Raw genomic sequence first — 23,726 nt, 5'->3', positions numbered from 1 at the left:
AACTCCTTCCCTGTAGAAATATACTCTGTGCTTGATTTATTTTTATGGTTTTTTATGGTTTGTTAATTATTGACACAGCAAACATATGTTTGTACTCTTCGTTTCCAGGCTCACTCCTTCCATGTTTGTGATTTTTCTATTCTTGTGGAGTACACATAGATGCTGGTGAAACTCAGGAGGTCACACAGCTTCTATAAAAACTAAAGGCAGTGGACGTTTCAGGCTTGAACCCTTATTTTAGAGGGAAGAAAATCAGGTAGACACCTGAATAAAAAGGTGGGGGGGTTAAAAAAAAGGGGGAAAATCACAGGCTAACAGATCAAAAGTAATAGGTGGATATAGGAGGAAAAGTAGAAGAGAGAGATGCTAAGAAATGATAGGGGAAGAGGGCTGAAGGCTAAAAAAAGGAGCTCTTGATAGAAGTAAGGAAAGGGGTCAGGAGTTAAAGAAAACAGAGGGGTAGGGAAAAAGATATTGAGGAACAGGGTTAACGGAAGTTGGAGAAATTAATATTGATGTCTTCTGGTTGGAGATTGCAAAGACAGATGCAAATTATTGCCCTGTACTGGTAGCTACAGAGAAGAAACTCACAATCACCATGTTGGATGCACTCAACGACTGTTTTATTTAAATCCTGCACATGCCCCTTTAAGGGCAGAGTGACCTCGGCCACCATGTGCACGGTGACATCATAATGGCTGTCCGAGGTGTGCGCTGGGCTGGAAGAATGAGGCAAGGGAGAACCCCTGATGGTGCCATCTTCTCATGCCTGCCCCAGTACAAACGGGTCCTGTTCGCCATGAGAGAGTGCACTGCCACACAACGCCCCCCCCCCCCAGAACCGGCTTACACATCCCGCCACTTGGGCAGACGGCCTCAGCGTTTGGGCCTGGCCATTTGAACCAATCGCGAGAGGTCCAAGTGTGCTGCCTTTAGGCAGTCTATGGTAAACAGTTCATTTTTTCCCCCCTATGTCCAAAGTAAAAGTCTTGCCGGACCACTGGAGGACCTTGTATGGGCCCTCGTACGGGCGCTGCAAAGGTGCAGTGTGGGGTCCGCGCCGAACAAAAATGAATTCGACCGAGTCCAGCTCTTTGGGAAAATGGGTCGGTTGGGTGCCATGGTGCAGGGGCTAGTGAGGAGAGCTTGCTATGGAGATCCGCCAATAGGTTTGGGTGCTCAGTCGTAGAGCTGGCCGAAGAACTCACCAGGCAACGAGAGTGGCGCGCCGAATACCAGCTCTGCAGATGATGCCTGTATATCCTCATTGGGTGCTGTTCTGATGCCAAGGAGGACCCAGAGTAGTTTGTCTGCCCAACCAGGGCCTGTGAGGCGAGCCATGAGTGCTGACTTCAGGTAACGATGAAACCTCTCCACCAAACAATTCCTTGCGGGTGGTAGGCTGTGGTGTGGTGGAGTTTGACCCCCAGAAGGTTCGCCAGTTGAGTCCAGAGGGTGGAGACGAACTGGGCACCTCTGTCTCTGGTGATGTGCGTCAGAACTCCAAACCTGGCAATCCAGTCACCGACTAAATTCCTGGCGCACGTCTCAGCGGAAGCCTCCTTGATGGGAATGGCTTCCTGCCATTTCGTGATCCAGTCAACCACCATGAGCAGGTAGAATGCCTCACTCGACACCGGCAGGGGGCCCACGATGTCAACATGTATGTGTTGGAATCTCCTAACTTCAGGGTCAAACTACTGAATTGGGGCTTGCGTATACCAGTGGTCCTTGGAGGCCTGGCACTTGGTGCAGCTCCTCGCCATCTTGGCCACCTCCTTCTTGAGCTCTACCACCATATGCACCGATGCCTTCACCGAGGGGTGTGCTAGGTCTTGGACCATGCTGAAGGCCCACGACCTCCATTGCGGCAGGACTACCGGGCGCGGTGAACCGGACGAAACGTCACAGAGCAGCATATCCAGGCTGTTCGGCAACTGAATGTCCTGGAGGTTGAGTCCCGAAATGGTGGTCCGGATGGCCTGCGTCTCCACGTCTTCTCTCTGCGCCTGCATCAGTAGCGTGTAGTCTAGGCCAGGGATGAGGGTGTTTACCTCATCGCGGGAGAGCATGTCTGCCACAACGTTATCTCTACCTGCTCTGTGCCGGATGTCAGTGGTGAACTCCAACACGTAGAAGAGATGGCGTTGCTGGCAGGTTGACCACGCGAGGGCCTGCATGAGGGGCTTGTGGTTGGTGAATGCCATGAATGGCCTGCCCTCCAGGAAGTACCGGAAGTGCCGAATGGCTAGGTATAGTGCCAGGAGCTCCCAGTCAAAAGCGCTGTACTTGAGCTCCAGTGGGCAAAAGTGCCTGCTAAAGAAGGCCAGCGGGCGCCACTTTCCATCAACTCACTGCTTGAGTACGCCCCCACAGCCATGGCTGAGACATCTACTGATACCACGGTATGTGCTTCCGGGCAAGGATGGACCAATAAGGTGGTGCTAGCCAGGGCATCCTTCATTGTCATGAAAGTGCTCTCTGCCTCCTCTGACCAGACCAGAACTTTATCTTTAGATGCGATCAATGTGAACCGTGGCCACATGATGTGGCGGCATCTGGAATGAAACGATGATAAAAGTTCACCATACCTACGAATTCCAGCAGGCCCTTGAGGGTGGTGGGTTTGGAGAACTGTCTCACAGCCGCTCCTGCTGCCAAGATGGTGTGGCCCAGGAACTGAAGCGTCTGCTTGCCAAACTGGCACGTAGCCACGTTGACTGTGAAGCTGAATTCCGTCAGGCGGGCATACAGGGTGCGGAGATGGGCTTTGTGCTCTTCGTGGTCATGACTGGTGATAAGGATATCATTGAGGTAAATAAACACAAAGTCCAAGTCCCTACCCACTGCATCCTTGAGGCGCTGAAAAGTCTAGGCCGTGTTCTTGAGCCCGAAGGGCATGCACAGAAATTCAAAAAGGCCAAAGGGTGGGTGATGATCACCATCTTACCAATGACCTCAGGATGGACTGGCATCTGATGATAGCCCCGCACCAGGTCAACTTTCGAGAAGACCTGGGTGCTGTGGTGGTTGGCCTTAAAGTCCTGGATATGGGGAATTGGGTACCTGTCTGGCGTGATCGTGTCGTTCAGGTGTCGATAATCCCCACAGGGTCTACAGCCTTCAGAGGATTTGGGGACCATGTGAAGAGAGAATGCCCAAGGGCTACCCAACTCCTGCAGGTGAGAGAACTCCTCCTTGGCTAACTGCAGCTTCTTGAGCGGAAGTCATCAGGCCTTGGCGTGCAGTGGGGGGCCTTGTGTGGAGATGTGGTGGTATACGCCGTGCTGGGGCAAGGCTGCAGGATGGAGCCTTGCCCCAGCACGGGTATGTTGGAATACTCATCCCCGGGAGTGGTGAAGGTGGCAATTTTGGGCTTGCAGGCATCCGTGGCATCTAGGCAAACTGAGTATAACGTGTGAGCATTGACCAGTCTTTTGCCATTCATGTCAACTAGTTGGCTGTGTGCTCTGAGGAAGTCGGCCCGCAACAGCGTGGTACCCACTGAGGCCAGCACAAACCTCCAGCAGAATTTATCTTTCCCGATCTGGATCTCCACCCTGAGGGTCCCGAAGGTTTTGATGGCAGAACCGTTTGCCGCCTGCAGAGTGGGACCATGAGCTCGGGTACATGTCTTGAGGGCAGTTGGGGGAAAGACACTCAGCTCCGCTCCGGTGTCCACCAGGAAACACTGGCCGGTGAACTTATCAGTTACGTGCAGGAGGCTGTTCACATGACCAGCCATCGCATCCATCTACGGCGACTGGCCGGGTTGTTTCCCTGCTAGGTACAAGGTTGCCTGCACTTACAAGCTTGTGCTCCCCAGCTTTGATAGTAAAAGCATCAGGTGGGATGCTGCTCCTCTGGCTTGTTCTTGGGGGATGGCTGCAGCTGGCTGGTTCCTAGACAAGTGACTTGGCTGAGGGCAGCTTCACTCTCCCTCTTGGTGCACCAGAGGGTGTCCGTTCAGGCTGCGACTCACCATGGGTCTGTGAAGTCCTCATCCTCCAGCAGGAGCTGAAAGTCCTCAAGCATCTGCTCCAGGAAGATCTGGTGGAACAAGAAGCAGGGCTTGTGAACTTCCGCCAGCTCCAGCATCTCATCCACAAGGGCCGATGACGTTCGGTCTCCCAACCCATCCAGATGCAGGTGTCTGGAGGCCCGCTGTTGTGGGGAGAGATCGAATGTGCCCAGAAGAAGATTATTGAAGGCAGGGTATTTACCCTCGGCTGGTGGGTTATGGATGAGGTCATCCACCCTGGCTGTAATCTCCTCATCCAGCATGCTCACGATGTGGTAAAACCTTGTGGAGTCTGTGGAAATGTTCCTGAGGCAAAACTGCGCCTCTGCCTGCCCAAACCACGTATGCAGGTTATGGGTCCAGAATGGAGGCAATTTGATAGCAATGGCATTGATCTCAGCGGGATCCATGTTGCGAGACCAGAAGGACATCTGGGATCATCGGGGTCACCAATGTAGCGGTAGCTACAGCTAAGAAACTCACAACCACCACATTGGGAGCACTCAATTACTGTTTTATTCAAATCCCACATGTGTCCCTTTAAGGGCAGTGTGAGCTCGGCCACCGCATGTGCGGTGATGTCATAATGGCTGCCCGAGGCCTGCACTGGGCTGGAAGCACAAGGCTGGGAGAACCCCTGATGGCACCCTCCTCTCATGGCTGCCCCGCCCAGCGATGGTACAAGCGTGGCCGGTTCGCCACGAGAGAGTGCGCCACCACATCCTCACTATTGACTATCCCCAGGCAAAATTTATCATCAAAAAATTAAAAAATGTAATTGAGAAAAAACATTGTTCATGACTTGAATCAGTCAGAAGAGCTTTCCATTTTTCAGAAAAGAATTATTTGTGAGGATTTACCCTTCTGAAATATGGAAGATGAGAGCAGCACTGCAAACCGAATTATGCTCAACATTCTCAATATAACCATTCTTTAGGCTTCAGAAAAGAGAAAGACTGAGAAGGTCATTCTGACCCTAACCTGCTGAACTATTCCAGTTAAACTTGTGCAGATCCATATCTTCAGTCAATTTCCTTACATTAGTTTGGTATCACTTTAGGGCTGTAGCCATTCAGGACTGAGATGAGAAGAAAGAATTTCCTTGGACAACTATAGAATCACAGAACACTAGGGCAAAGAAACAGACCCTTCCAGTGTGAAACTATTCTGCCTAGTTCTAACGAGCTATACTCAGACTATAACCCTTTATACCCCTCTATCCATGTATCTAGTCAATCTTCTTCTAAATGTCAAAATTGAACCTGCATCTACCACTTCTTCTGAGAGCCCATTCCATAATTTCACCGCCTTTTGAGTGAAGTTCTCCCTAATATTCCCCTTAAACATTTCACCCTGAATTGATGTCCTTGAATTCTTGTCTCACCCAACCTCAGAGGAAAAAGTCTGTTGCATTTACCATAACTACACACCTCATAATTTTTTTACAGCTCTATCAAACGTCCCCTCATTCTCCGACACTCCAGGGAATAAAGTCCTAACCTATTCAACCTTTCCCTATAATTCAGCCCTTCTAGTCCCGGCAGTATCCTTGTAAATCTTCTCTACACTCTTTCAATCTTATTGATATATTTTCTGTATTGCACACATTATTCCAAATTTAGCCTCACCAATGTCTTATACAACTTCAACGTAACATCCCAACACAGTATTTTGAATTATATGCCAAAACTTTCTTTATGACCCTATCTACCTGAGATGCCACGATTAAAGAATTGTGTATCTGTATTTCCAGATCTCACTGTTCTGCCACATTCCACAGTGCCTTTCTGTTTACCATGTGATTCCTACATTGGTTCATCCTCACTAAGTCCAACACCTCACACTTATCTGCATTAAATTCCATCTGCCATTTTACAGCCCATTTTCCCAGCTAGTCCAAATCCCACTGCCAGCTCTGAGAGCTTGTCATGCTGTCCACAGCAGCCCCAATCTTCATGTCATCTGTGAGTAGAGAATGTTTGACAGCTATGGATCCTACGTGGTTCAGTGTATTCAAGAAAGACCTCAATGTATTTTCAGATATTAGGAGAATCAAGGTTGTTTCAGCAAAGTGATGTGAATTAAAAGAACAGGGATAATCCTATTGAATTATAGACCTACTTTAATAAGAGCAAATGTCTATTTGTTGTCTTCATCCTCAATGTGGTTGGCTATCAAATTCAGTTGTTTAGTTTTCAATTCATGCAAACAGAAAAGGATATCTAAATTTCAATTAAAATAAAAAAAACATTGCTGCAGAAACCCTGCATAGCAAAGATAAAGAAACATAATCAACATTTCATGCATAAGTCCTTCATCAAGGTATAAATAGAATGCTGAAGAAACACACAAAGATCAGCTGTTGTCATACCCACGCTCCTGTTTGGCTCCGAATCATGGGTCCTCTACCGGCATCACCTACGGCTCCTAGAACGCTTCCATCAGCGCTGTCTTTGCTCCATCCTCAACATTCATTGGAATGACTTCATCACCAACATCGAAGTACTGGAGCTGGCAGAGTCCGCAAGCATCGAATCCATGCTGCTGAAGACCCAACTGCGCTGGGTGGGTCACATCTCCAGAATGGAGGACCATCGCCTTCCCAAGATCATGTTCTATGGCGAGCTCTCCACTGGCCACCAAGACAGAGGTGCACCAAAGAAGAGGTACGAGGTACAAGGACTGTTTAAAGAAATCTCTTGGTGCCTGCCACATTGACCACCGCCAATGGGCTGATCTCGCCTCCAACTGTGCATCTTGGTGCCTCTCAGTTCGGCGGGCAGCAACCTCCTTTGAAGAAGACCGCAGAGCCCACCTCACTGACAAAAGACAAAGGAGGAAAAACCCAATACCCAACCCCAACCAACCAATTTTCCCTTGCAACCACTGCAACCATGCCTGCCTGTCCCGCATCAGACTTGTCAGTCACTAATGAGCTCCAGCAGACGTGGACATACCCCTCCGTAAATCTTCGTCCGCGAAGTCAAGCCAAAGAGAGAAGAAAGAGAAAGAAGCAGAATGTAGGCAGGTGCCTGAACAAAATAATCAGGGTGGGGGGCGGGGTGGATGGGAGTGGGGATGTACTGGGCAAGGGAGGAGCTCAGTTTCACAGGCAGGAAGTAATAAATGAGGGGGGCACACCAGCAAACAGGGAGAGGTGAGATAGCTCTGTGAATGGAGAGGGAAGGGGGTGGAGACCTGGAAGATAGAAGACAAAGGAATGGGGAAAAGAAGGATAAGAAGGAGTTTGCTAGCTGAAACAGAAGAGGTCAATGTTGACAGGATTTCAAGGTTTGAGTTACAGGGAAAGGTTGTGCAGACTGGGGCTTTTTTCTCTGTTGCGTAGAAGATTGAGAGGGGACTTGATAGAGGTGTTTAAGATTTTAAAAGGGACAGACAGAGTAAATGTGGATAGGCTTTTTCAATTAAGAGTGGGGGAGCTTCAAACTAGAGGGCATGATTTAAGATTGAAGGGGGAAAATTATAAAGGGAACATGAGGGGAAATTTCTTTACGCAAAGAGTGGTGGGGATGTGGAATGAGCTTCCGACAGACGTGTTCGAGGCGGGATCATTGGTTCCATTTAAGGAAAGACTGGATAGTTACATGGATAGGAGAGGAGTGGAGGGGTATGGACCGGGTGCTGGTCATTGGGACTAGGAGGGTGGGGATTTGTTACGGCATGGACTAGTAGGGCCGAACTGGCCTGTTCTGTGCTGTAAGTGGTTATATGGTTATATGGTTATATGGTTATATGGTTATATGGTTAAAGCCATCCGGTTGGAGAAATTCAATTACCTTTTGAATTAAGAAGTGTTTCCAGAAATTGTTCAATGACCTCGCTCCAATTTTATTGCACCATTCTCTGGACTACCTCATGACAAGAAAAAGGAGCTCCTCTAAAATGAGTTTTATTTTAATTTTCCATGTACAATGCTTTGCAAGCTCAATCTTTTCAACCTTTCTTTACGATTTAGTGTTTGTGACCCATAACATTCTGAGAATCTCTGTCTCCATTTTGGCCAAACTGAGGTGCAGTTCCTAGAACTGGCTGCAGCGTTCTCGTTGAACCAACCTGAACATTTTGCAGGGGTGTGACAGTCTAACAGTCTCTCAAAAGAGGTGAAGTACAAAGGAGTGAAAACTATGCCACATCTCTGCAGAATGTATCTGATCACGAGCTTGATCTTAGTTTTGATCTTAAAGTATTCAACTACCGTTTCAGTTACTGAAAATGCAAATGGTCTTTGTTGCAGAATAAAATGAAGCAGTTTTCCCTCATGAGAGTCTTCCTTGCATGTCTATTGGCAAGTATCATCACAACCGCAGTTGGAGTTCTGGTGCTCGCACTCGTCTATGTAATTCCTCAACTTTACCCTGCTCAAACGGTACAACCAAGTTCAAGGCCTTCCATTTCAAGTCCTGATATCAAATACAAATATCTATATCACTTGGATAAATCTGAGGTAGGAATTCTTTTGAGTCTCTTTGGAGAAGTCCCAATTTTTCTGATTTTTAATGGTTTGTTTTAACACAATTATTTAAAGGTCCCCTTTTACAATATTCAGCAGTTATAACAAAAAAACTCACTCTCATGCTCATAGATCTTTATTGACCTACTTTATTGACCTTCAGCCTGGTCATCACCCTGATGACCCCATTCAGGTTTAAACCGCCTGTCTAATGAAGCTGGCAGCATTTTTCCTAACATCAAAGACCCAGAGACATCTGTGCCCAAGATGACAGTACCCATGTTTGGCAGACTAGTCTATAAGGATTGCAGGCTCTGGGGGAGCAGTGGACTGGCGCAGGGCACAAAAACACAGAGAAAGAGAAACCTGGGAGATGCCAAGACCACAGCAGCAGATCTCTGCAGGGCTTGGTGGCTGAAGAACTCACACTACCCTGTGGGCAGCTGGAGAATGGTTTGAGGGAATCAATTATCGGGACCAGGGCTCATGAGGATGCCAATGGAGAACAGGGGTCACAAGAGTGCTTGGATGCTGGCGTCTTCCTTATCATGGAGATCAGGTTCACCACTGGAATAGATGGGAGACTGCACAGCTATGGAGGTTACAGGAATGCAGGAGGCAGCAGCATCGGAGGAGCTGGTGGGATCCACAAACACTTTTTGCTTCTCTTTGTCTTATTGGTAGAAGCCTCAGACTAGTGGAACCTCTTTTTGTGCCTTTACAGACAAAGAAAAATGAGCAAATGTTGTGTATTATGTCCATGACAATAAAGGAAGTTTGAGCCTTGAATCTTAATAGAAGGTACATACTGAAATGGGTGGGGATTTATAAAAATGTGCATGTAATAGTACACTGAAGATTTAGAAAGCTGGGATTTGGATTATAATTTTGTTTTTCTTTTGAGTATTGGAGGAACAATTCATTTGTCCCTGAAACTCTTGGTTTACATCGCATTTAATGTTTTATAAAACTTTAATATGATCTCAAACTATGTCCTGCACATAATATGAAAATGTTAAAAGGCATACATATTTCAAAGAACTGTTTCTTTAGCAATGCATCTGGACTTGTTGTTTCAGGTCTTTGAGTATCCTGGTGGTGCAATTCAGTGGGGACGTTATCGGAAAAATCCAAGTGATTATGAAAACAAGCTCGCCATGGAATTTGGTAGCAATATTAATGAAATGAAATCCAAAATGATGATAGGTACCTTACTAATTGAGAGCGATGGGCTCCGTGTTCCTCACTGGCACTTCAATGCCAATGAGCATGGATATCTGTTAAAGGTAAATTCAGTGTTCCACTTTGTTAGGGAAATAATGATTGTAATCTTGATTAATCATTTAACCCTCTCTGAGGGAATGTACCAGAATAAAACTTTGGTCAGGCCATGATTATCTTGTTTTGTCAAAGTCTAGTCATCGTACAAAATATAAAGGAAGAGAAGCTCCAAGACGAAAAAAAACTGGAAAGCGTTCTCTAAAATGGTTCCAGAGCTGAGGGATGAGGCAATTTCATGGCAAGGATAAGTTAAAGCAGTTGGAGAAGGTGGAGTGGAAATGTTGATAAAGGTTTACAAAACTGATTCTTCAAACAACGGAACCCAGAGAACACACAACACAAATCTCAGTTGATTAGCAAAGATGTCCAGGGGTAAAGGGGGTTTCAGAACTACATGAAATAAATAATTGAATGCAAATGTTTGCAAGGCCAAAGGAAAGTCTGAATATTGGGAATGACTGGATTGCTCTTTAAAGTGCTAGCATTGACTCAGTGGACTGAATGTCTACCATGAGTGTCATATGAATTTCTGATTCAATTTTAAGATATACATTGGAATTTGATCCCAAACATACTTGTTGCATACCTGTAATGGTATGTTTCATCCATATGCTTAAATCTTAAACCACAGCAACTAGTCGGAGGAGGGGGGGGGGGGGTGGAAATCAAATTTGAATCCCAACATTAATAGACACAGAGTTTACAGGAAATGAAGGATTCTGGTCAATGAGCAGAAATGAAAACCCCCATTGTCTTCCTTTTATTGGGGATGGTGAGGCCCCATAGCCTGACCTCAACTATGGTAACATTAACCTGCCAGTAGTCTCATGCATTACAATGAGAGTGTATTTTGGTCTAGTCTAGAATATAAGCAGAAAACTTATATTCAGCCAGTTCATTTTCTTTACTATTGATGACATTTTTATCTAAACTGACAAAGATGAGAGATGGCATAGGTTCTCAACAAGCACATATAGGCAAACAAAGGGATAAGGAAAGGTGATATTGAGTGGAAGGCAAGATAGGTGAAATAGAAAATAAGATGATTAAGTAAAGTGAAAAAAAGCTGGTAAAGTAACAAACAGAATCCAAGGGTGGCCCTGAACATGTATGAGAAAAAACAGGATCATGTGTTGTCCAAAATTTGTAATCAATGGTCATGATATGAAATTGTTGAATTTATTATTATCCTGAGACTATAAAATGGCTGGTCAAGATATTTTATCTATTTATATCAAGAGATGTCACCTAATTGTGCAGTTGCAATTCTGAAAATCCCTGTCCATTTTAATTGTGAGCTTTTGTTGATTGCAGGGAAAGGCATGGATTGGAGTGATAGATGATGGAACAAATATTGTTGCCACATATAATGTTACAGCAGGTCAAGTCATCTTTTTCCCAAAAAACACTCTCCACTGGGTGAAGAATATAGGGGAAGAAGCATGTGTCTTCCTCCTTTTCTTCTCAACACATGATGAACTTTTAACCCTAGATATGGATGATGCATTTTTCTCCACTCCAGATGATATTGCTTCCAGGTCATTAAAGGTCAGTGCATTCATGATTTCATCTTAATAGCCACAAATTTCTTTGTCTACACTAAAGGTCGTACTTATATCTTTGCCAGCAAAACAGCAGAACCCTTTCTACACTATACTTCCAAGAGACCTGCGGAGGTGGTCATGGTTAAAACCAACCATCATAATTGTTTACAAAACAACAAGCAGGTTCACTATCACAATTGATTTATTTGGATCAACCACTGCAGTCACCATTTATCACAGGTACTGAAATGAACAGTGGTCTTGGACATTTGCATACCTCTCCTGGCTCAACAGATGTGTAGTGATAGACAGGTGAGATGTATGGCCTTAGATCTCAACCTATCTTGAGTCCCATTCCATGTAAAAACCAGGTCAATAAATTAGTTTCATACCCATGATTTGCTCATTCTACTGGGTGACCTTTTATTCAAAAATACATTAACTTGCAAAATCCTGCAAGGCAACATTTAATTACTGTGAGATTAAGTTCCTGCAAAGTACAATAAACTTTTCTTTTCTCTGGTACTTGACTGAAATATAAAGATACCAACCAAAGCATGGAAATATAAAATTACCAATCCAAAATGGTATGGTACCAATATGAAATGTAAACATATCAATCTGCAGTTGAAACAACTTGGTGGAAAGTATTTGGACTGACAATTATTCTTTTTCTGTTAATCTGAAGCCCATTGGAGGAGTTAACTTTATAAGAAGCTTTCCCAAGCAAAAGGAAGATCAAGCAATAAACCTTCCATCAAACCTGAAGGAACTGGTTATGAATGAAAGTTATATTCAGTCAGAGGAAAGCACTGTGTGGAAGTATTTTTTTGATCTTCCAGGTATGAAGTCTTAATGATTGGTTTAAATATTGCACTCAAATTATTTTAAAGTGTGAATAGATTACATTTTGTCAGCAGGAACAAGAAGCAGCAATAAAGATTTAATGTAGACAGAAAGAGAAGTAATTGGGTGCATCACTATTTGGAACTGACAGGTAATGTTCAGAGAGTGGTTAACAAAAAGCAGGTTCATAAATAGAAACCCAAAACTCAAAGGCAGGGAGTTAAGTTGAAACTATGGGAAACACGTAATACATCACAACTGGAATATTGTTTCCAACTCTGCTCACATGCATCCAGGATGGTCCGAGAAAGGGTGCAGAAATGATTGATTAGAATGATCAAAGGGACTGATGAAACTGGGGCTCTTCTCATCGGAGAAGGTTGAGAAGAGAATTTATAGAGTCGTGCAAAATGATAAGAGGTCCAGTTAGAGCAAAGAAAAGGTGTTCCCATCAATTCAAGCACCAGAAAGAGGAGATGAACAGGAAACTCATTTATATAGGAGGAGGTGATGAACTGGAACTCCAAAGTGATGACATCCATAAGTGTGGTGGAAGCTGAATAAATCAAGGCTTTCAAAAGGGAATTAGATAGGAATTAGAGAGAAAGTAGCTTATAGAGTTATGGTAAAAGAACAGGGGAATTGGGACTGAATTGTTTGTACTGCAGGTATAGATTTGATGGACCAAATGGTCTCCCATGCTTTAAATAATCTGTGATTTTGTGATGTTGTTTATGTATTATATTTGAAATATAAAGTCAAATAATACTTGCAATCAACTTGCAATCTTGGATTTTCAATTTCAAGTGGTATTGGGTACAATGCCAGCTTATACAAGTTCTGTACATAACAATTTTGGTTCTCAGCCCTTAATTAATGCACAAAGCCAACCTAAAACAAAATTTGAGTGTAGATATTATAAATCTAGAAACAATATGCCCAACTGCATCAGGCATGAGATTGTTTTAATATTTAAATTAAGATATTGCATTGGCTGCAGGACCCATTATACAAAATTCGCATGAGCTTTCCTATGTACATATTTGGCAGACAATGAGAAAGATATTGTGTTGGGAACACTTGTATGCTTCTTTTTCACTGAAAACAGGAGCCATCTCGAAACTGCTCACCAGGAACCTTGAAATTAACCCAATAGCAACAGAATATTGCAACAATGGAAAGACTGCTCTGGCATCTTAAATTGCTCTCTATGCCACTGCAGCATTGGGACAAAATTTCCACTGACAAATCTCCCAGTGCTGACCTCAGATCATACAAAACCATGAGGAATATAATTAACATGAATAGCCATAGTCTTTTCCCCATGGGAAAGGAGATTAAAGCTAGAGGGCATGGGTTTACCGTGAGAGAGGATGGATATGAGAGGCAAACTTTTCACACATTGTATATCTAACTAACTCCCAGAGGAAGCTGTAGAGGTCAGTATAATCATGACATTTTGACAGGTACATGGATAGGGAGGGTTTTGAGGAAATAGGCCTAATACAGGCAAATAGTTCTAGCTGAGATAACCAATTAGGTCAACATAAACAATCTGGTCCACCGGTCTATTTCCATGCTATATAGCTATAATTTCAATGGACATCCCAGAAAAATTGTATCTTTCTTCTACCATTCTAGGATCAAAGAATTACATATTTCCAGGTGGTATTATTCAGTGGGCAAGATACCAAAAAAACACAACAGGCATGACGGACAACGAAAAATTATTCAGTGACTCTCTTCATCAGGTAATGCCTTGATTACAATTCAACATAGCAAAAGCAAAAAATGAATTAAAACATACTAATGATCTACGAAATCCACTTCCATCTTATTTTGTCCGTGTGATCATAGATTATCAAAATGTTGACATAGACCAGTGAGTCTGTGAGTCTGAATTGTCGACCTTCTGTTGGGAGGCACAGAGAGCCTGCAAAGTAGCTAGATTAAATGAATGGGTGAGAAGGATGATGTATAATGTAGGCAAATATAATTCCTGAATATTCAATTAATCATTCTGGAAAATAATATTTATATTCTTCAGAGGCACTGGTTTAAGTTTGCCGTGATTACTGGTATGTGGTGATACGACCACTAGCCTACTGCAGGGGGTGATCTCTGTACCTGCAGAAGGGCCACCTGGGGGCTGACTCCACCTGGCCGGCTGTCAATCAGCCGACCCGAATATAAGCCTGAGCCGGCCCCTCATGAGCCATTCACTCGGGAGCCACCACAGCTGAAACTGGTGTGTACAGACTTTTAGTAGAATAAATCCTGTAGTACAGTCTTTTGTGTTTTTTGTCTGCTTGCTGCTACCACAGTGCGTCACATGTTATACATTCAGTTATTATCCATGTGCACTTGCAAAGATACGACATAAAGATTAGAAATGGAATGTACTGAAGGTTCTTTGGTCCGACAGTGCTGGAAAAGCAATTGAGTTAGAAGAAAAGTAGAAAAAGGTATTTTGAAAAACAAAGAAATTGAGTGAATTATTGGATCTTTGGTGCACCACAGTACTGGAGAAACTCAGCAGATCATGCAGTATCCATGGAAAGCAAAAGGCAGTTGACGATTTGGGCCTAAGCACATACAGAACTTAACATCAACATCCTGGCCTAGAAACTCAATCGCAGTGATGTTTATCTCAGTGCGAAGCAGTTGAAAATGGATGTTCAATAATCATTTTCCCCTTATTCCCAGTATCTAAATACTCACCCTCAAGGACACAACTAAGCCAAATAATAGAATTCCACCCCCCACCCCACCCCTCCCTCTGGATCCACACCCAGAGAGTGGCATCTTTCCAAGCCCTTCCACACACACACAGATCGGAGTCTGGAGCCCACCCTCTTTACTATGTGTATGTGTTCAGCTGCGTGGTTGGTCTGGACATGGTGGACTAAGTGGGCCGACCATTCCATGGTGTATGACTATCACAGAGGTGCTCAACCTTTTTCCCCTCACGTACCACCTTAAGTATTCCCTATGCCATAGGTGCTCTGTGAATAGGAAGGGACTGCTTGAGGTGGTATGTGGGTGGAAAGAAAAAGTTTGAAAACCACTGTTGAATTGTACCTAATTAACTCAATATGTGCCAGGTTTCATAACTCCAAAGGAAATGTGCCAATGACAAATTTTCTCAAACAAAATATTTCAATAACAATTGGGTCTAGAGCAGTGGTTCTCAACCCTTTTCTCCCACTCACAGACCACCTTAACAATCCCTTACTAATTACAGAGCACCAGTGGCATAGGGATTACTTAAGGTGGTATGTGAATGGAAAGAAAAGGTTTGAAAGTCTCTTGCATGCTGACTCAGTGATAGATTTAGTAATATTGCGAGCCTTTCAGATCTACCTAACTCAGGTTACCTTCACAACACTGATAGCTATCTGATTCTGTTTCCTTCAGCAAGCAGGTACTCTCACCCTAGCAACTCTGCGAATATACAGCAATGGACTGCGGCAGCCTCATTTTCATTTCAACGCCCATGAGATGGGATACGTGAAAAGTGGTTGTGGAGAGGTACCAGTATATTTTTTTTTTCTTCGCGACCAGGTCAGATTTTAATTTGATGTGCAGGGTATTTCATTTTTCGAGTGACACAGGGCAGTTTGTAAACATTTTGCCTTGGTGACCCAGTGGGAGATCATTAACCATTTTTGATGAGAAGTCTGCACTTTCACATTGCCTATTGCATTGTACTTTGTGAAAGTAAATCAATCTTCAATCTTACTTACAGCTTGTAGCCGTATCACTTAGTTGAATCCATGCTTTAAATTAAATTGGCCCTTCATTGCATGGAGAATCATTTCACAAACATTTCTTTCATTGTTCATTAAATGCATAGCATCAAATTTGCTTTAAGAGCTTCAAAATTGTCATTTAAATGTCCATTTTCTGATTTTAAAAAAAGGCTCTAATTTTAGCGACTTTTCTGTGTACATTTACATCTGAAAAGCATTATGTCAATTAGCATAAAGTATTTTCAATTAGATTACTCACCATAAGAAACCTGCTCTTACCCATCAAAACACTTGTCTCATGCACAAATTAAATTATCCATCTGATCTTACCAAATGCTAACAGAAAATGTGATGGCCTTTGCATTGAAAAGCTGACCGTAATGATTCCCCATTGAATAATTTAAACCCTCATAGTTTTCAAGCCTCTAATACTTTCGACTGGATTGCTGATCTCAAGTTATTTGTTTCATCCATACAGGTGGGAGTCATTGGTTCCTCAGTCACTGACTTTCATATAGATGTTGGTGACGTTTTCTATTTCCCCATTGGAACACAGCACTATGTTAAAAGTACTTGTGTTGAAGATCTGTTATTAATCCTTGCCTTTAGTACAGGAGACCAGGTGAGAACATATTTCCATTCAATGAAGATTCAGGCAAGGAAGGAGGAAGTCTCAGCCTTAGCATCTTTTGCTTTTCTTGCCTTCCTAAAAGCTGCATATTGAAAAATGGGAAACAGGGACAGTTATTGAGGGAGGGAGTTCGTGTTGGGTAGGAGATGGGTCTATAGCAATATTAAACTGGGATGAGCCCTGATTTGCTATCACTTGAACATGAGGTGATTTATATCATCCTTATTCCTACAGGAACAGTCTGAAACTCTGCTCCTAACTTCACACAGATTTTTCTGTGCCATATATCTGACCTTCAATCTGCTTCTTCCTTGCCTTTTTTTTCCTGAGGTCACAGTGGGAATGGGTGTACATAGTCCAGCTCCAATCATTGAAGTGCCCTGAGGGGATTCAAAACCCACAAAGCCAAGTTTAGATTTGTGCAATGAATGGACAAAGCCCTTTCCTGGTCCTGCCCATCCAATGCAAAAAATCCTTTCACTTTTCAGTTTGGGCCTTAGTTGTGAGGGAGTACAGCTCACAAAATCATCCGCAATTATCTGCTATTCTACATTGAGATCTGGCTGATAAGGTCAGTTAGGGGGAGTAGTTGATGCAAAGTAGGGGATGGGTACATTGAAATATGAAAATGCAATGTATACCACCACTAAATATGGGATGCAACATAACAATTTTATAGCTGATATCTTTAAAGGGTAAATAAATATGTAAGAATAAAATATATTTTTATGAATATATGGGTCATTCAAATGTTTGAGTGAAAAACAGGTGAAGAAAATTCTTGTTTTTATTTAACACCAAAACTTTAATTCAATTTACAGCTGAAAACACTGGAAATGGATGACTACTTCCATGCAACTGCAGATCAAATATTAGCTCAGCTATTTTTCAAGCAACAGAATGAATTCAAGAAAATTCCAGTGTTTGAGGTTGATCAGGGTATCACTCGGCCATAAACGAAAGCACATTCAGCAAGAAGAAATTGTAATACTGTATTTCAAATGTAAGAAACTTTGGTTGAAGTATCTCAAGGAGCCAGGAAGTTACACAGTGCGGGAACTGGCCCTTCTACCTAATTTATCAGTGCTGGTCAAGTTGCCTACCTGAACTGGTACCATTTGCCTGCATTTGACCTATATTATTCTACCTATTCAAATTTTTTAAAAACTTTAATGGTATGCACCTCTATCAATTCCCCTGACAGTTAATTTCACATACCTACCTCTGCCTACATGAAAAAGTTGCATTTCATGTTCACATCATATCTTACATATTGTCTAATACTAGACCCTACCTTGGGGAAACATCCGTGACTATTCACCTTATCTATGACTACCATGATTTTACATATCTCTTACCAAGGTTACTTCTCAGCATTCTAAGCTGCAGGGGATTTAAAAAAAGACCTAGCCTATGAGGTCTCTTCTCATAACTCAAGCCCTCCAGTCCTTGTAACATCATTGTGAAATTTTCAGAACACTTTTCAGTTCAATGGCATCCTTCCAATAGTTGGCCACCAAAATTGTCCACAATACTCATGTACGCTCACCAATATCATGTACGGTGGTAACCTGATGTTTCAACTCTTCTACTCAATGACATGATTGGTGAAGATAAACATACCAAATGCCTTCTTCACCCATGTTTCCACTTTCAGGGAATTATGTACTTGTACCCATAAGTTCCAATGTTTGTCAACATTCGCTAGAGCTCTACAATTTACTACGTTGGACCTTTCTTGCTTTAAATCCCTAAATTTCAACAGCTCATACTTGCCATTCCTTTGGTTAACCATATAACCATATAACCATATAACCACTTACAGCACAGAACAGGCCAGTTCGGCCCTACTAGTCCATGCCGTAACAAATCCCCACCCTCCTAGTCCCACTGACCAGCACCCGGTCCATACCCCTCCACTCCTCTCCTATCCATGTAACTATCCAGTCTTTCCTTAAATGTAACCAATGATCCCGCCTCGACCACGTCTGTCGGAAGCTCATTCCACATCCCTACCACCCTTTGCGTACAGAAATTTCCCCTCATGTTCCCCTTATAATTTTCCCCCTTCATTCTTAAACCATGCCCTCTAGTTTGAATCTCCCCCACTCTTAATTGAAAAAGCATATCCACATTTACTCTGTCTGTCCCTTTTAAAATCTTAAACACCTCTATCAAGTCCCCTCTCAATCTTCTATGCTCCAGAGAAAAAAGCCCTTGTCTGCACAACCTTTCCCTGTAACTCAAACCTTGAAATCCTGTTAATATTCTCTTGAACCTTCTCTGTACTCTCTCTATTTTGTTTATATCTTTCCTATAATTTGGTGACCAAAACTGTACACAGTACTCCAAATTTGGCCTCACCAATGCCTTGTACAATTTCATCATAACCTCCCTACTCTTGAATTCAATACTCCGATTTATGAAGGCCAACATTCCAAATGCCTTCTTCACCACACCATCTACCTGAGTATCAGCCTTGAGGGTACTATTTACCATCACTCCTAAATCCCTTTGTTGCTCCGCACATCTCAATAGCCTACCATTTAATGCATATGACCTATTTTGATTTGCCTTTCCAAAATGTATTTCCTGTATTAACTTCCATCAGCCATTTCTCAGCCCACACCTCCAGCCTTCCGAAATCACCTTTTAATCTACGGAATCTTCCTCACAGTCCACAACACCACCAATCTTTGTATCATCTGCAAACTTGCTTATCCAATTCTCCACCCCTACTTCCAGATTGTTAACATATATATATAACAAACAATAGTGGACCCAGGACCGATCCCTGAGGAACTCCACTAGTCACCGGCCTCCAATTGGACAAACCATTTTCTACCACTACTCTCTGACACCTCCCACTCAACCATTGCTGAATCCATTTCACTACCTCCTCATTTATACCTAATGCCTCCACCTTTTTTCCTAACCTCCTGTGGGGAACTATGTCAAAAGCTTTACTAAAGTCTAAATAGACAACATCCACAGCTTTCCCTTCATCAACCTTTTTTGTAACCCCCTCGAAAAACTCAATCAGGTTTGTCAAGCGATCTACCCCTCACAAAACCATGCTGATTACTCCCTAGCAATCCCTGTACCTCCAAATACTTGTAAACACCATCCCTCAGAACACTTTCCATCAACTTGCCCACCACAGACGTCAGACTCAAGGGCCTATAATTCCCAGGTTTACATTTAGACCCTTTCTTAAACAGTGGAACCACATGCGCCACCCTCCAATCCTTTGGCACTACCCCCATGACCAGTGACATCCTAAATATCTCTGTTAATGGCCCCACTATCTGTCCACTAGCCTCCCTGAGTGTCCTTGGGAATATTTTGTCCGGTCCTGGAGATTTATCCACCTTTATCTTTTTCAACACAGCCATCACTACCCCCTCGGTTATCCTTATATGCTTCATTGCCTCCCCACTATTTTTCTTTACTTCAACTGGTTCAATATTTTTTTCCCTAGTGAATACCGAGGCAAAGAAATCATTCAAAATTTCCCCCATTTCCTTTGACTTCTCACTCAGCCTACCCTCACTACAAGGGGTCCAATTTTATCCCTCACTAATCTTTTACTTTTAATGTACCTATAGAAACCCTTTGGATTTATTTTTACTCTGTCTGCCAAAGCCTCTTCGTGCCTTTTTTTGGCCTTTCTAATATCTTTCTTAAGATTCCATCTACACTCCTTGTAGTCCTCCTTCAAATTGTCAGCTCCCTGTTCTTTATACCTCTTGTACACCTCCCTTTTTCTCCTAACCAAATTTCCAATATTCCTCAAAAATCAAGCCTCCCTATGACTTCCAGCCTTTCCTTTGATCCTCACTGGGACATAACTACTCTGTACCCTCAAAATTTCTTTTTTGAATATCCTCCATTTTTCATTTACACCCTCACCTGAAAATATCCTGTCCCACTTAATACTCCCCAAATCCCTTCTTATTCCTTCGAAATTTGCTCTTCTCCAATCCAGAATCTCAACTTTAGGCCCCTCCTTGCTCTTCCCTAAAACTACCTTAAAACTAACAGAATTATGATCACTAGACCCAATTGGATCTCCAACATTAATGTCTGATACCTGACCTAGTTCGTTCCCTAACAGGAGATCCAGTATTACACGGTCCCGAGTCGGTTCTTCTACTAATTGATTCAGAAAACAATCTTGAACACATTTAACGAACTCTAGCCCATCCAGCCCTCTAACTGTATGGGTATCCCAATCAATGTGAGGGAAGTTAAAATCTCTCATGATCACTACCTTATGATTCTCACACATATACGTTATCTCTCTACACATTTGTTCCTCTAATTTTCTTGACCCATTTGGTGGTCTGTATTACACCCCTATTAGCACCCTCATGCATTCACAGTTAATCTGGATCTTCTTGCAATCTTAGATAGTTCTCTTTACTGTCAAATATCCATCAATTTTGGTGTCATACAAACCTATAATACCCACCTACAACATTCTCATTCAAATTGTTCAGAGAAATTATGAGTTAGGTTGGATCTAACACCAAGTTCCTGGAGCACACCACTGGTCACAGGCCTCTAATCTGAAAAACAACCTTTCATTCTCATCGCTTGCTCTTACCACTGAGCCAATTTTGCATCCAGTTGGCTAGTTCACCCTGGATCCCATGTGATTTCACAAGCACCCTCTGCAGTACCTTGTCAAAGGCTTTGCTAAAGTCTATGTAGGAAATACCTACTACCTTGCCCTCATAGATCTTCTTAGTTGCTTCTTCAAAAAACTCATTTCAATTCACGTGGCACCATTTCCCACTAAGTGGATTAATTAACAGGATCCCATGTCCAGCATAGAACAGATTAGAAACATCCCAAGTCTGATTCTTGATCTGCACTGTGTTGGTGAATCTCCAAGATGAATGGCAAAACTGTAGTAAATTGATATCAATACTTCTTGATGAGAAAAAGGGAAAAAAATATTCAGCAGGTTTGTCAACTCTCGTGGCTGGCAAGTCCCTGATATTGAGGAAGCATTAATTGTAAAACACCAAGTAAGGGTAGGATCTGACTCCACCCAGTGGTCAAGCCTGGTTGCCTTGGAAACACAGTTGCAGTTTGTAAATGAAGAAAAAGCTCTTAGCAGGTTGTCAGATAATTGTTGGTCACTACCGAGAGCACTATTTCATATCTGTCTTATGCATCCATAAAAGGCAAATAATTTAAATCAGAATAACAATTCCAAAACACAATCATAATCAATCAATTTATTTTGCCTTTTTTTTGTGTCGTGGCATAAACTGATAGCACACGAACAATAAAGGCCAAAAGACATGTTGTCAACTTTATATTATGAATCCTGACCAAGGTTTCTGTGCTGATAAATTAATTGTTAGGATGCATTATTTTCACAATTCAGACTAAAAATATCCGTAAAGCTAAAGCGTTTCCACTGACTGGGTATATGATTATGACATTCCCTAATTCTTAAGTTGTTCTAATATGAAGTGATTAATGATCTGTAAGCAAATAATTCTTGCTGATTCCTTTGTGGCTAAAAGAAAACTTGAAATATTCTGCTTCTTAGACCACTGGTGATTACGACATGAATATATCAATACAAAGGCTTGAGCTTCATGCCTTTTTCATGTTACATTTCTTTCCCTCTTCTGAATTATCCACATGAGGCGCATCTGAGTAAAACAAAATATTTATTTATTCTTTTGCATTCCTTCCTGAAATATGTAAGGCCAGATTTATTATACATCCAGAATTGCCTCTGAACAGCTGGGTCAAATACATTGATAGTCCTGGAGTTAAATATCACTATGACAAGGTGAGGAAGCAAATACCCTTCCCTGAAAGACAGTGAGCATTTTCATTGAAACAAATACTGTTGTTCCGAATTCCCATCAGGAAGCCACTTTTATTTTTTTATTTGCATTTTAAGTTTCATTAAAGTTAAATTTTACCATTGCCATGATGAATCTTGTTTCTCCTTTCTTTAAAAAAAATGTTGGTGGATCCAAAATAGCAATGTCTGTGAGCTGCCTGTAGAGCCTGTTACACAGCTTTTCACTGTATCTCAGTACCTGTGACAATAAATGATTCAATTCAATTCAGTTCAAAATGGATTTGTTTACCAATGCTGATACTTCTTTTTAGTTCTATTCTTTAATCCTTTAAAAAGGAAGTCTCAAGATAATGCAATGTTTTTAAAATGTATGCTCAAAGGAAGGATAATTCCAAATCCAATTTTCAGTCCAGAGTCATAGAGACACAGGGACATGGGCTCTGTAAGAAAGGCCATTCAGCCCACTGAATCCCTACCGATCTTCACATTAATTTGAAACCTATCCCATTTTGTTTATTCTTCCCACATTCTGTTCAACTGTCCCCCCTCACCTCCCACCCTCAGATTCTATCATTCACGCAGTACAGTAGGGGGAAATTATTGTACCCACTTACCAACCTGCAGCCTGGACATCTTTATATTGTGGGAAGAAAGAAGAGGAAACCTCCTCGTCAAAGGGAGAAGGCGCAAAATTCACCAAAACAGCAGTCGAGGTCAGGATGCTCTGGTTCTCCTAGTTGTTCCACTGTACCTCCCTCAAAATACCACTGACTTGAGGCAACTGTTGTGAACTGAGTATACAAAGTACTCCTCATTATTTCCCTTAACAAAGTTTTTCATCTTACATTACTTTTCAATAGACACACTTAAGTTATGGATATTATATCTATTTCAATAATATTGTCTCAGTTTTGAGACAAGATAACTAGAGAAGCCATGACTGGGGTTTTATTTGAAATTATAAAACATCCCATTTATACTTTTTCTTCTATCAATAGTTCTCTCTTTGACTAAGTCTGCATTTTTTACAGTTTAAGTCTTATGAACTAATAGTGAACTTCCTTGTCAACTTCTACAGCAGCAAAACCTCTTTAGTTGGCTTAGAGCTTTTAATGTCAGCATGGCATGCTCAGGAAAGTTGTCAAAGGAAAGGCAGATGGAATTTAACTCAGAGAAGTATAAAGTCATGCATTTTAAAGAGTTAAACTAGGTCTGGACATCCACAGTGCATGACAGGGCCCTAAAGAGTATTGTTGAATAGAAAGGTTTTGCGGTAGAAGTAGTTTGCTTCCTGAAAGTGGCAACAGAGGTGTACAGGATGGTAAAGAAGACATAGGGAATGTC

The 23,726-nt window shown here is 42.3% G+C and overlaps 1 protein-coding gene across 2 annotated transcripts; it reads left to right on the top strand.

Annotated features, from left to right (window-relative positions):
- Positions 1–702: 702 nt before the first annotated feature.
- LOC138757123 (uncharacterized) lies at positions 703–18,953 on the top strand. Of its 2 annotated transcripts, XM_069923925.1 has the most exons (9): positions 703–946; positions 8,277–8,486; positions 9,572–9,778; positions 11,088–11,321; positions 12,006–12,159; positions 13,805–13,914; positions 15,581–15,694; positions 16,394–16,537; positions 17,368–18,953. In XM_069923925.1, exons 1-9 carry the CDS (start codon positions 944–946, stop codon positions 17,500–17,502), a joined length of 1,311 nt encoding a protein of 436 aa, XP_069780026.1. In that variant the 5' UTR covers positions 703–943; the 3' UTR covers positions 17,503–18,953. The 2 variants fall into 2 exon arrangements, with proteins under 2 accessions (XP_069780026.1, XP_069780027.1); XM_069923926.1 differs by lacking the exon at positions 8,277–8,486.
- Positions 18,954–23,726: the final 4,773 nt, after the last annotated feature.

The sequence above is a fragment of the Narcine bancroftii genome, chromosome 3 (assembly GCF_036971445.1).
Source record: "Narcine bancroftii isolate sNarBan1 chromosome 3, sNarBan1.hap1, whole genome shotgun sequence".
Classification (NCBI taxonomy): domain Eukaryota; kingdom Metazoa; phylum Chordata; class Chondrichthyes; order Torpediniformes; family Narcinidae; genus Narcine; species Narcine bancroftii.
Note: the sequence above shows the minus strand (reverse complement) of the source record. Positions and strands in the feature narration are given on the sequence as shown.